This window comes from Pan paniscus, chromosome 15 (assembly GCF_029289425.2).
Source record: "Pan paniscus chromosome 15, NHGRI_mPanPan1-v2.0_pri, whole genome shotgun sequence".
NCBI classification, from domain to species: Eukaryota; Metazoa; Chordata; class Mammalia; order Primates; family Hominidae; genus Pan; species Pan paniscus.
The window spans coordinates 100,681,317-100,694,804 of record NC_073264.2 but is presented as its reverse complement, the minus strand read 5'-3'; the positions used below and the strand labels follow the sequence as shown (position 1 = coordinate 100,694,804).

Here is a 13,488-nt window from a genome sequence, read left to right as displayed (position 1 = left end):
TGATGACAGGGTAGAACCCTCAGCTGTTGTTGGACAAATAGTTATTTCCAGTTTTGGCCACTCTGTCTGCTTTCTTCATAATTATAATTAATTCTTTTTTTTTTTTATGAGATGGAGTCTCACTCAGTCACCCAGGCTGGAGTGCAGTTGTGCGATCTCGGCTCACTGCAACCCCCGCCTCCCAGGTTCAAGTGATTCTCCTGCCTCAGCCTCCTGAGTAGCTGGGATTACAGGTGCCTGCCATCACGCCCAGCTAATTTTATATTTTTAGTAGAGATGGGGGTTTCACCATGTTGGTCAGGCTGGTCTTGAACTCCTGACCTCAGGTGATCCACCTGCCTCGGCCTCCCAAATTGCTGGGATTGCAGGCATGTGCCACCGTGCCCAGCCTAGAATTAATTCTTTAGGATAGATTCCATTGGAATTACTGGATGGTCTAAAATATTTTTTAAGAGTGTTATATTGTTATTTTGAAATTTAAAAGAAAAACCCAACGAAGCCTGGTGGTCTGCAGTGTATTTTATTCTGCATAGCTGCCTGGGGTTTGGGGTAAACCTCAACAGATGGGTCTGTCAGGGGCAGCCCCTTGGTCTGGGGCCATGGGTGTGTGGCCGCCCATCTGTGCCTACAGGTGGCCCAATGTGGGGGATGGTGGCCTGTGGGTTCTGAGGTGAGGTGCTGGCTATGGGCAGGCGGGGCATTGCTGGCGACCTGTGGGATGGCCTGTCTGCATCCCTTCTCCTGATGCCACCTGCCAGCCTGATCACTGTCTTTAACCCTTACTGGGAGGTGGGTGTGAAACCCCAGTTGTATCTGAGGGGGCGGACTGCTCAGACAGGAGAAGGGTCACCCAGTGAAGGTGCTGAGGCTGACGGGGCAGCTGTGGACTTGGGTTCCAGCCCATCCCTCCTCTGATTGTGGGCTCATGGAGAGGGAAGTGCTGGGAGCTCCTCACTCACCCTGTGGGAACCAGCAGGGGGAGGCGGGTGGGCTGAAAGTGCACCCACCTCCTGAATGGTCCTGTGGCAGCGAAGGGCAGAGAACAAGTTAGTGCCCATCTTGGGCTGTTGGTCACACACAGTGGCTGGGTCCTCCCCCTGGCTCAGGGCCATCCCCGGGAGCACTGTCCCATGGGGCTGCTGTGGTGAGCAGGGGCCCTGTGGCCGTGCCGAGGATTGCGCTGCGGAGAGCCTTCGGGAGAGTGGTGTGACTGGGAATGGCGTCTTCTTTCTGAGTCTCTGCCAGCTTCTCTCCAAGGCTGGGGCTGTCAGCTCTGCCCAGGGTGGCCAGAAACACTGGGTCCTAAAGACTGACCTGTGGGGTGGGCCTGGGTAGTGGGGAGAGGGGCTGGAAGGCTCACCTGCTGGTGGTGGGGACACTTTGTTCCTTGTGGCCTCTGCACCTGGAAAATGAGGATGGTAGCTGCTTGTCCTTTGCAAGGCATCAGATGCAGGGGGTACCACGTGTTCCACATGGGACAGTGGGTACCCCCCACCCGACTCCACCCAGAGGGAGACCCCACACATGGGTCCATAGTCATTGGTGCGTTCTTGTCCTAGCTCTGTCAGAGTGAGGGAGCCGGAAGGGTCTCTGGAGTTTACTTGGTCACTGCTTCCCAGCTGGTGTTCCAGGGAGCCCTCCTGTTAGTAGGGTACAGGACATGAAGGTTTGGGGAGCCTAGGCTGCACCCTACCTCCCCATGCTCAGAGGGACCCAGCACACCCTGAATGCTGAGGCCTCTTCCCATCACACCGCTTTGCTTGGGTGGGCATGGGAACTGCTTGTCGGGGTTGATAGAGTAATGAGTAAACTGAGGCCAGGGAGGGAGGGATCAGGGCTGGTGAGGTGTGAGGCTCTGAGGTCACCCTGAGGGCAGGGGTGGTCTGCCTGGCAGGGCGGGGAGGCTGGGCCTGGATGGGGAGCTGCCCTTCTCTCCTCTCTAGAAGGCCCCACATTCCTGGGAGGTGACTGGGCTGGAGGAGGAGGGGAGGCTGGTTTGCGCTCTTCCCCAGAGTGAGTGCGGCCGGGCCGGGCTCCAGTACCTGCTCCTACCTGTGGCTGGGCCAGTGGCTCTGCTGGGCCCTGGGCCTGGTCCAGGGCTGAATAGGGGGCTCCCAAGCGTCCTTTTATTGGTGTGCTGGGGGCAGACAGATGCTTCATTGGTCCCGTGGTTGGCATGGTGGTCCTGGCTTGTCCCCAGCAGCACCCAAGCCCTGTCCCCCCAGGCATGTTAACAGCCTGTGGAGTCCATCCCCAGCCCTGAGGTGGTGATGGGGACTAGACAGCTGGCCGTGTGTGGTCAAAGGGGCTGATGTCTCTGCTTCTGCAATCGAGGGTCAGCGGCATGAATCTGGGAAGACCCTGCGTCCTGTTGTCAGGTGGGCCGGTGGGTGGACAGCTGTCAGGGTGGATGGGGTCTGGGCTGGCATCTGGGCCAGGTGATCTCTGCGAGAGATGTTAATAACCCATCCCTTACCAGGTGGCTTCGTGGCTCACAGGGGTACTTGGGACAGCCTTGCTTCCTCCTTGCCTCCTCCTTCCAAACCTGCTGTTGCTGGGTGGTCCCCCGGCCTGTGTTCTGGGTCCGGTTCCCGCCTCTCCTCCCTTCCCCCAGCCCTCTGCCCTGAGGGTTTGCCCTGGGCATCCTGGCAGCTGAGCCGACTCCCAGCCTGGGGGGAGGCAGGACCAGGGGTATGGGATGGCTGGACGTGGGGGTGGGGATGGGATTTTTTCGTGTTTTCCTGATGTGACTGGAAAGCAGGGTCAGTGTGGTGAGGGTGGGTGAATTTCACCCTGCACCAGTGGTCTGCATAGATAGGGCTCCCTTGGCCTGAGGTCAGAAACTGGGGACACATGACCAGGGGGTTCCACGGGGTTCCCGACTGTCATATGGGGAAGGTGGCTGCTCACCTGCGGCATATGCTGTGGGCACACATCGCTTGTGAGAAGTTCCTGGGTGATCAGGTGAAGTGGACTGGAAGGATCCCAGATGCTGACTTGGCAAGTTCAGAAGTCTATTTCCCCACTGTGTTGAGGAGGGGGCTCCCCGGACCCCGACCCTGGGGTGGGCTGTGCCCTGGCTGTGTTTGTGAGAGCTCCTTTTGAGCCTGCAGCATCTTGGAAGCTGAAGGAATTGCTCCAGGGCAGGCTGGCGAGGCCACCCCCACACCCCCCACCTTTCTACAGGTCCTGAAGGTCCTGAAAAGGGCTCAGAGGCCCACAGCGAGGGCAGCAGCGGGTCCTGCAAGGCTGGCCTCTGTGTGTCGTGCCTTGGTGTCAGGTGCTCTATGGCCGCAAGCCTTTGGCCACAGGCCGTGCTGTTTCCACAGGGCGGGCGAGGGCACGGAGGGGCTGGGGTCTCACCGGGCTGTGGGGTGGGACTCCTCAGACCCAAACCTTCCATGCCGGGTCTGGGGCCAGTCGGGGTTGCGCAATGGGGACGGAGTCTGCTGGAGGCTAATGTCCCCTTCCTCTTGTGTCCTTCCAGATCCCTCATCCACCTACATCAGGCAACTGGAGAGCAAAGTGAGGCTGCTGGAGGGTGACAAGCTCCTCGCACAGGTAGGCCGGCTTCGGGTGGCGCTGCCTTGAGGACCGCGACCCAGCACCCACCCCTCCAGCTCACCCAGGGCACCCTTCCCCTTGGGACCTAGGCTGTCCCCCCACCTGCTCCCACTGCCACCTGTCACCTCCTGGAAAGTGGGGTCAGGGACCTAACCCTGGCTCCCACGCCTCTGGGCTTCCCTCTGCCCAACCTTCCATGCTGACTGCCCAGTATGCGAGCTCCTCAGGGCTGGCCCAGGGCCTGAGAGGATGGACAACACCCAGTTGATGAAGAAATGGGCTGCTTCACTCCTCTGGCAGATGGGCAGATCCAGGCAGGAGATGGGGCAGACTCACACAGAAGCCTCCCCGCCTCTGCCATGCTGGACTCACTGGCCGGTACCTCCCTGGGCTGGGTTCCCCTCCTCCCTCCTGGGCCCGACCTCACCCACAGATAGATGAGGCTGCTACCCCTGTGCAGAGCTGGGCAGCAGGGGCACGGCATGGGAGGGGTTGGCTGTAGGGGAGAGGTGGGGTTGGGTGAGGGGCTGTGCCTCTTGAGTGTGGCTGGAGCTTGGAGGGGACGTGTGACTGCCAGGACAAGGGCTTTCCCTGCTGCAGGTGGGGCAGGCGTGGGGGCTGCCGAGAGGAGGCTATGGGCAGTCACGCTTGGGTGTTGGGGGCCAGCTGGCTTGGCGACCCCTCAAGCCACTCGCTCCCCCAAGCCTCCGAGCCCTCGTGCGCATCCCTGGCTTCATCCCAGTCTCCCTTTCCCTGCTTTTCCCACTGCGCCGTGAGCGGTCAGCCTGGGATACCCAAAGCATCTCTCTGGGAACCAACTGCAGGGATGGCTCAGCTGCCTGGCCCTGTTGCTAGGTGACCAGCCAGGCTTGGTGCCGACTGCCCAGCTCAGGAATTCCACGGCACCCTCTCTGCCCACTGGGCGGCTGCTGGGAGGCTCACGGCCCCAGCAGGGAGCACAGCTCCCACTGAGGTCATCCTCACGTCTCACCCCTTTGTGGGCTGTGGGGAAGGTTCCCAGGGCCTGGTGGGACTTAGCAGAGTACATGTTCCTCATTTGGCCTCTTGTGAACTCTCCTCCACACCCCGCCCCCCACTCCCCACCACCATACAGGCGCAAGTGCATAGCCAAGCTCTGAATGGCAAGGCTGGCTTTTGTAATTTCATGCCTTGCTGTCAGGTGCCCTATGGTGAAGGGCTTTGGCCACAGGCCGAGCTGGCTTCCCAGGGCTGGTGAGGGCAGGAGGGGCTGGGGTCTCACCTGTCTGTGGAGTGGGGCTCCCTAGACGCCAGCCTTCCATTGCAGACCTGGCGGGGCCATTGTGGTTGCTAAGGAGGGTGTGTGGGAGCTGTAGGCAGAAGTGACACCAGGAGAAGGTCATGGCTTAGGGACCTTTGCTTTGGAGAAGGTCCCCATGCAGTGTGTAGGAGAGGCAGTCCTGCCTCTGGGTGGTGGCAGGGGCTACTGCTCTGCAGAACAAGGGCCAGGACCATGCTCTGGTGGCTGAAGCTCGGGCCCCCGGGTCAGTGACCTCACGCGTCTGCCCTGATCTGGAGTTTCTTTGTCTCATTGTTCCTGTGGAGAAGTGGGTTGGAAGCTCCAGCTCTGAATTTGGGATGCTGTTTGCAGTGTTCTTTCTTTCTTTTTTTTTTGAGATGGAATTTTGCTCTTGTTGCCCAGGCTGGAGTACAATGGCGTGATCTCAGCTCACCACAACCTCTGTCTCCCGGGTTCAAGCAATTCTCCTGCCTCAGCCTCCAGAGTAGCTGGGACTACAGGCATGAGCCACCACGCCTGGCTAGTTTTGTATTTTTAGTAGAGACAGGGTTTCACCATGTTGGTCAGGCTGGTCTCGAACTCCCGACCTCAGGTGATCCTCTCACATCAGCCTCCCAAAGTGCTGGGATTACAGGTGTGAGCCACCACGCCCGGCCCTGCAGTGTTATTTCTATGAGAAATGTGTTCCGCGGTCCAACCAGAGAGCAGCTCATGGTCCTGTTTCCACAAGGACAGGAGTGTCCCTGACCCCTTGGCCCCTGCAGCCCACAGTGTCCCACTGGAAAAATACACCCCAGTTCCTGACCACGGACTTGCAGAAAACCTGCGCCCAAGCGGGCTGTGGAGGAGCAGCCCTTCTTCCTGCCTTCCTTCCTGGGGTGCCCCCCGGTCTCACAGGGGGCCCTCCACCATAACCTGTGTCCACCTGCCCTGCACCCACCTGTGCACAGGTGGAGGTAGATGGGAGCTTCAGCCTTGAGCCTCAAGGATGGACGGGCTGGCTCTGCCCAGGGACCTCTTCCTCCCCAGGCCTGCTCCCACCAGCTCCCTGGGGGTAGCAGCAGGGCTCTGTTCACATCCTCATCCGTGGGCCAGGTCTGCAGGGCACCGACATCAGATCCTGATGGCTGGGGAGCTGCTGACCCTTGCCTGGACACAGGCTTGCTGGCTGCAGGCAGTTGGACTGGAATTTAGGGACAGAAACCCACTGTTGCCTGCTTGTTGTTACATACAACCAGGGCGCGGAATTCAGAGATCATCCAGTGCAGAAAGGGTTCAAAGTATTTTGTTTCTTTAGCAGAAATTTGCTTTCTCACCAAATGATGCCCAGTCAAACCATGCTGCTGGAGTGGTTGCTGAAGGAGCTTGTATCTCTGTGTGGTGTGGCAGGAGGGCACCCAGGGCCCATCCCTAGCTGCTTTCTCAGCATGGACTCTGCAGCAGGCAGAGGTCTTGCCCTGGGGATCCCAGCAAGTGTTGTCAGGGCCATACCCCGTACCCTGAAAGGAGGCAGCCGTATGCTGCTGGGGCCTTGGCCCCAGTGCCCTGTCCCCATGCTGCAGTGGAGGCCCCTGAACCTCATAACAAAGGCTCCAGGAGCTGGTGGCATCCCCAGAGCCCATGGCATCAGCAGAACCAGAGGAGCCACGGCTGGGTGTGGTGGCTCACACCTGTAACCCCAGCACTTTGGGAGGCTGAGGTGGGCGGATCACTTGAGGTCAGGAATTTGAGATCAGCCTGGGCAACACAGCAAAACCTCGTCTCTACTAAAAATACAAAAATTAGCCTTGCAGGGTGGCACGTGCCTGTAATCCCAGCTACTTGGGAGGCTGAGGTAGGAGAATTGCTCGAACCTGGGAGGCAGAGGTTGCAGTGAGCCGAGATTGCCCCACTGCACTCCAACCTGGGAAACAGAGTGAGACTCCACCTCAAAAAAAAAAAAAAAAAAAAAAGAAGAAGAACCAGAGGAGCTGGGATCATGGGTGGGGTTCCTGCTGGCCATGGAGGAAGGCACTGCTGTTCTGAGCCATGCAGGAGAGAGAGAGACAGAGAGACGGGGTGAGGGAGGGGCCCCTGGCTCTCGGCAGCAGTGGGTCCCAAGCCTGCCTTTGGATTCCTGGGGCAGCTTCAGTGGCACCAGCTTTTTGGGGATCCTTGAGCCACTTTCTCTCCCAGACCTGTGTTTGCTCATCTGAGAAGTGGGCACTCATTCACTCAGTGTGTAACTGACCACCTACTATGTATGTGGCCCTGGGGATGCAGGGCTGGCAGGCCAGTCTCACCCTTGTTCCTGCCTGACCACCACCTTGCCCAGCCTGCAGGACCCACATGCACAGAGAGGCCCCTGGAGGATAGGGGAGGTGAAGAGAGCTCATGGCAGGGCACTGCCTGTGAGGAAAGTGGTGGCCCCATTCTCAGGGAGGCGCCAGGAAGATGGGGTTTACTTAGTCTCCATCCTCCTGGCCTCCTGTCTGCAGCCCTCCCTGACTACCCACAGGTGGCCTGGTGCTTGCCCTGAGCTCTCTCAGTCCCTGGGCTGCCCACCTTTGCTGATAGGGTGTCATGACCCACCCTTGTGGATCCTGGCCCCCACCCCTGTGGGACTGTCATCTTCTCCAGGACAGGGCTGCAGGGTCTGAGTGGCCACATTGGTGTCTCCAGTGCTCAGCATGGTTGAACTGGGTGGATGTGTCTTGGGGAGCCTGTGGCTGATCCCTGTCCAGTCTCCACGGCCAAGAGGGGAGGCTGTTCTTGCTCAGAATAAGGAAGGCCCACTTAACCAAGGGAGGGCTTCAGCAGGTAGTGAGGGTACCATCTTTGGAGATAATCAAGAGGTGGCTGGGTGACTATGTTTGGGAATCTTGAAGAAAGAGTTCGCAGCCTTGAATGAGATGCTGTCCTAAGCCTCATGGACTCTGGCTCGTGAGATTCTGTGATTCTGGCATTTAAATCTTGTCAGGGAAATCAAGTTGTACAGAAACCCCCACCTCTGCGCAAAGCAGGGACTCTTCCTGTTGGTGAAAAGCAGGAGAGAGGAATGCTCTTCTCTGGAATAGCATAAGGTGACGTGGCTTTGGGGTTTGGGTGGGAGGGTAGGGAGCCTCCCTGGATTCCTACTCTCCGCGGTCCCACCCCCCCAAACCCATGGCCTCTATTTAACTCCAAAATAGGTTTAATTAAAAATGTGCCAGCATGTTCACAGACTCAATTACTGTATTGCTGTTCGTATTTTCTTTCTCATGTTGGCTTTAAAATTTCATCAACACAGCTGCTTCCTCCGCGATGATTCATCTCAAGACTCCGTGCGCGTTCTTATTTTTCCTGTGGATTCTCTGTGCCCAGCCGGGCTGGGCTGGGGGCGGCTGTAATTGACGCTGGGGCCTCTCGTTAACTCCCCTGCTGGGCTGATAAATGAAGACTCCATTGTGCGCCAAAAAAGCCAGCTTTACAAAAGAGCAGGGAGCTCTCCTGATATTCTCTCTCCCTAGACCAGAGGGCCAGCTTGGGGAGCGAGGCTGGGGTCTGGGCTGGTGACTGAAGGGCCCCCAGCCCGCCCTCCTCCTCTCCCCTCTTCCCCCATGCTGTGCCCACCTCTCCCCTGGCCTGCCACGTACCAAAGGGCTGCTGAAAGAGACCCAGAATTCACACTAGGCACAGATGGGGAAACTGAGGTCTGGATGAAGGTGGATTTCCTGACATGGATGTTGTATTCGTCTGGTAGGGCTGCCATAACAGAGTTGCACAGACTGGGGGACTTAAACCACAGAAATTTATTTCCTTACAGTCCTGGAGGTTGGAAGTCTGAGATCAAGGCATCAGCAGGGCTGGCTCCTTCTGAGGCCTCTCTCTTCAGCTTGTAGACAGGCTCTTCTCCCTGTAAACTCCAGTAGCCCCCGCCCCAGCGCTCACCTGCTGTGTGGCTTCAGGTGAAATCCTCTCTCTCCCAGAGCCTCAGTGTCCTCACCTGGGAGGTGATGCCCAGCGCAGTGTGACGTGGCCCCTGGGAAGCACCCCAGGAGGTCCCAAGGGCCTGGGATCTTTCGAGGTCTGGCTGACCATGTGCCCTCTGCTGCCCCTTGGGCCTGGCCCATCCCCGAGGAACCGCTGCTCTTTGTCCTTTGAGTTCTGAGCCCTTCAAGGGGCGGGGAAGAGGGGATCGATCTGCCGCTGTCTGAATCCATGGCCAACGCTTCAGTTCTGTGTCCCGAGGAGGATGGGCTGTCCTGAGCCCGGGTTCCTCCGGAGATGCTGGCATTGCGGTGGTCCACGTGGGCATCTCTGTTGGTCAGCGTTTCCATGCCTTGGTAGCAGGCTCCAAGCCCTTCCCTGCCCTGCGTGTTTGGCGTCTTGGGTTAGCCGCCATACCGTATCACCTCTGTCATAGGCAGTGTAGTCTCTGGGTCTCTGGAGGACTTTAAACGCTTCCTTAGTCGAACCTCAGAGTCAGTTTGGCCTCTCCCTTGCCCAGGGAGGAAACCCCCTCTTTCCAGCCTTCCAGCCAATGAACAGATGGTCAGTCTCGCAATGTGGGCAGAATGGAGACAGGAAATTCCACCTCCGTGCCCTAGCACCAGCAGTGTAAGGAGTGTCCACCGTGAGCCAGATGCTGGGGGAGAGTCACCAGGGCTGACAGGCCAAGTGCAGGATGCCAGTGCCAGAGGGCCTGGTTCAACTCTCACTGGTGCCACCTGCCAGCAGAGTGGCACTGAACAGGTCGCTTAACCTCTCTGCACCTCAGTTTCTCCCTCTGCAAAATGGGGACACTAATGGTGTCTGACACATACATTGTTCAGAGGATGAAAAGGCAAATTGTGGAAAGGACTGGGAGTCGGGCGGTTGGCAGTAAGGGTGGTGGGTTAACCACCGTGATCTTTCCTGTCCATTGTGGGCCAGCCATAGCCTCCGCCAGCCTCCGCCTGACGCCAGTTTATGTGCAAACAAACAGAGGCCCGGAAAGTTGAGGAGCTGCTCTGGCTTACTCAGCCAAGGTAGGATTTGGGTTTTGCAAATCTGCACCCCTCAGCTGGGCGCAGTGGCTCACGCCTGTAATCCTGGCACTTTGGGAGGCCAAGGCTGGCAGATCACCTGAGATCAGAAGTTCAAGACCAGCCTGGCCAACATGGTGAAACCTCGTCTCTACTAAAAAATACAAAAATTAGCTGGGCATGGTGGCCGGCACCTGTAATCCCAGCTGCTTGGGAGGCTGAGGCAGGAGAATTGCTTGAAACCTGGAGGCAGAGGTTGCAGCGAGCCGAGATTGCAGCACTGCATTCCAGCCTGGGTGACAGAGTGAAACTTCATCTCAAAAACAAAACAACAAAACAAAACAAAAAAACAAAAGAAACAAAACACACACACACACACACACAAAACTGCACACCTCAAAGCTCCCACAGGCCTGTCCCTCACTTACCTCACTGGAACAAGTAATGGGCCTGCAGAGGGACCTGGGAAGGGAGGGATGGTCTGCGTGGTGGACAAGACTGGTCTGTGTGTTACCCTGAATGGCACATACACGTGAGTTTGAAAAATGGGATTTCGGGTGTGAAATGACATGGGGACCAAGGGAGGAGCAGTGCCAGCCATGGGTAAGTGACATCAGCCACACATGGCTGCACCTTCATCTCTACCGCCTGATCTGAGTGCAGATTGGGAATATGTCTCTGGACCCCCAGCTGAAGCGGCAGCCCCCTTGTTCTTTTTTTATTTTCCTTTTTTTTCCCTATCAACTTTTGTTTTAAGTTCCTGGGTACATGTGCAGGACATGCAGGTTTGTTACATGAGTACACGTGTGCCGTGGTGGTTTGCTGCACAGATCAGCCCATGGCCTAGGTAATAAGCCCAGCATGCATTAGCTCTTCTTCCTGATGCTCTCCCTCCCCCCTGTCCCCCTAACACGCCCCAGTGTGTGTTGTTCCCCCCTACAAATGAGTTCTCTCAAAATTAAAGAAGAAAAAGAAAGTAAATCCAGTTGGTATGACTGTGTAGCTGTTGTGGGCGACCTTGCAGGTCATCTTTGCCTTGAGGCTAGAACAGGGGGCCAGATAGGGCGTGCATCCCCCACCTGGCCTCTCTGAGCTGCTGGGATCTTGGGGTGCCTCTAGGCCGGGGCACCCCATCCCAGGGCTTCTCAAAGGTTTGCTTTTCCCTGGGAGGGTAGCAGGGCACTTGGGGTGGCTCCACCCTGGTGTGAGTTTTGGGGTGGGCTATGGGGGGTGGTGGGTGCTCCTAGGGACCCAGTGCCGGGCACATGGCAGGTCTTCAGTGAGTCCTTATGAATCTGGAGTTTCTGAAGACGTGGAGCTCCTGGAGTCGCCTTGGCGAGCCCCAACCCTGGCCTTCGGTGTGGGAAAACCACTCCGGCTCAGCTGAGGTCCTGGTGGCTTTGGGCTAATAGATGTCCAGGGAAGGCACTGGGCAGAGTGATGGGCATGGTTGGCATTTACTGGGTGACACTGTTCTCCTTCCTTCTAGCTGCCCCGCCCCTATGGCCGCCCGAGAAGCTGGCTTCAGGTAGAGCTGCCTGGTGGGAGGCGTGTTTGCAGTGGTGTTTGTGGGGGTCGGGAGGCTGCTTTGTGTGCTGTGCGCTGCTGTGTGCTCTGTCCCCCACTCCCCAGCACCCTCCCGTTCTTTCCTGGGAGCACTTCCTTCCCAGGCTGCGCTGGCCCTACCTTTAGAGTCTCCTTGGGATCTGCCCTCTCCTCGAGCTGGCATTACTGGCGAAACTTCCAGTTTTGCAAAATAATAGCAAGACAGTGATGCAGCGACCGCCCCCGAGGGCTCTCCGTGGTGTGAGCCCCTTCTCACGCACCTTGCCCAGGTGCCCGGGGTCCTCCCGCCTCTGCAGGGTGGCAGGGCTGGTGCGAATCCCCACTTTGAAGCGAGACACCTGCTTGGAGGGAGAAGAGGCTTGCAAGTCTGCATGAGTTAGTGGAGACGAGGCCGGGGCCCACATGCCCACCCAGCTGTGGCTCCCGGTGGGAAGCTGCCTGGGTCCTTGAGGGAGGTCTCCAGGGCTGCTGAGCTGGGTGGGCACTGGGCTGAGGGTTCTGCGTGGGTTGCACAGTTCTGAGGGTCAGCATGAGTCACCATGCCAGGCACCCTGGGCTGCAGCCAGATCCCTGCTGGACAGGGCCTGGGACTGGGGAGCTGCTGGGTGAACTCGGCTCCCACCTGTGCCCAGCCTCGAGACCCGTGGAGCCAGGCCCTTTAGGCACTGGCCACTCTCCTGCCAGCTCTCAGGCCTCCACATGGTTTCATTTCTGTCCCCTTCTCCCCGTCCTGAGACTGCCTGCCCCAGAATACCTGCCCCGCATTACCCCTCCGGGGGTCTTCAACCCCGTGCCCGAGCCGACACTAAAAAGTGTCTGTAGACACTGCGAGTTGTCCTCTGGGGGCATCACCCCCATTTGAGAACCATTGACCAACTGTGTGCCAGACCTGGGCTTGGGCTGGGAGGTGAACCACACCTGTCCAGCCATGCAGACAGACGATAAACCAACAACGTCATTACGCAGTGCCAAGTCTCCCTCCCCTTCCAGAGCAGCCCACAGGCATGACTGACGGACGTGTGGACACAAACCTCCTGCGTGCCCTCGTGGGAACAACTCTGGTGTGGTTCCCGTGGGGTCAAGTTGAGGCCTGTCTTCTGTGGAGGCCTCTGTGCTACGCTGCACAGCCCTGACCCCTGCCCTGTCCTGCGTCCTCCCTGCTTTCTCTGCACTCTCCCTCTGAGGATCTCCGAGACGGATGACAGCTGAATCTTGGTGGGCTTTAGTTTGGAGCAGGACAGTGGAGCCCAGGCTAGTCTGTGGCCCCAGCTGCCCCTGGAGCTGCTGGGGCCCCTGGTGGGAGAATGGTCTCCCCAAGTCACGCATTCGAGCCTCTGCTTCCAGGTGGGTCCCCCAGCCCAGCCAGCTGAGGGTGCACTGTCTTCCAGCACTTCCTGGGTGGAGGTGTCAGCCTGACAGGCCACTGAGGCCCTGGGTTTATTACTCGGCACCCAGACCATTGATTACGCATCACTGACCAACCCTGGGAGCTCCCACAGTGCTTCTTCTTCCTGGAGGGAGGTCGCCAGGTCTTGGGGACGGGGTGTTCCCTGGGCCCTGGCCTTGCCCCCACTTCCTCTTCCTGGAGGGAGGTCGCCAGGTCTTGGGGACGGGGTGGTCACTGGGCTGTGGCCTTGCCCCCTGGGTCTCACCTCTCGCCTCCGTAGCCCCTGGGATGATGGCTCATCTGTGGGAGTGGGATTGGCAGGAAATGTGAACTGGAAGGAGCTCTCTCCAGCTCCCTGTCCTCCAACCTGGCCCCCATCCCAGCCTGGGGACTGCACAGTGACCACGGGGACCTGGAGACCCTCTCAGCACACGCTCAGGGCAGAGGCATTGTTAGTGCCTGCAGGAGCTGCACGGGGCCTGGGCTCATGTGGCTTTTTCCTGCCCAGGTTCCCATTGCTCTGAGGGTGGATGTAGGCCCCTCTCTGCAGACGGCACCTTCAAGCTCTTCAGCTGCGGTGAAACTGGCCTCTTGTGACAGATCCCCTGGAGCCCCCACAGGCCAGAAACAGGAGGGCACCTGACCCAGGAGAGTCTGGGCTGGGGGAGGCCTGTGTTGGGGTCCTCTCCCTGAGCCCCACAGTGTCT

The 13,488-nt window shown here is 58.5% G+C and overlaps 2 protein-coding genes across 7 annotated transcripts in view; one reads left to right on the top strand and one right to left on the bottom strand.

Annotated features, from left to right (window-relative positions):
• The window catches only part of CCDC85C (coiled-coil domain containing 85C), a 93,590-nt gene that overhangs the window by 65,428 nt on the left and 14,674 nt on the right, over positions 1–13,488 (top strand). For all 3 annotated transcript variants that reach the window (XM_034938117.4, XM_034938118.2, XM_034938116.2), the window contains exon 2: positions 3,488–3,561. In XM_034938117.4, the coding sequence (XP_034794008.1) occupies positions 3,488–3,561 (74 nt within the window). The remainder of the gene's footprint in view (positions 1–3,487; positions 3,562–13,488) is intronic.
• On the bottom strand, positions 453–4,411 carry LOC129393879 (uncharacterized). 4 transcript variants are annotated; one of them, XM_055098006.1, is made up of 4 exons: positions 2,911–4,411; positions 2,053–2,137; positions 1,361–1,640; positions 453–1,273 (listed from the first exon to the last, which is right to left on the bottom strand). In XM_055098006.1, the coding sequence occupies exons 1-4, from the start codon at positions 2,934–2,936 to the stop codon at positions 924–926; spliced, it is 741 nt and encodes a 246-aa protein (XP_054953981.1). In that variant the 5' UTR covers positions 2,937–4,411; the 3' UTR covers positions 453–923. The 4 variants fall into 4 exon arrangements, with proteins under 4 accessions (XP_054953981.1, XP_054953980.1, XP_054953979.1 ...); XM_055098005.2 differs by having other exon boundaries at positions 2,053–4,401; XM_055098004.1 differs by having other exon boundaries at positions 453–1,640; positions 2,911–3,513.

Bases quoted from the DNA above. Each gene is read 5' to 3' on its own strand.
- LOC129393879 (XM_055098003.1), bottom strand. From the start codon at position 2,229: ATGCCTGGGGGGACAGGGCTTGGGTGCTGCTGGGGACAAGCCAGGACC. The intron at 1,641-2,052 runs GTAGGAGCAGGT...CCCTACTAACAG, and splicing joins AGCCACTGGCCCAGCCACAG to GAGGGCTCCCTGGAACACCA.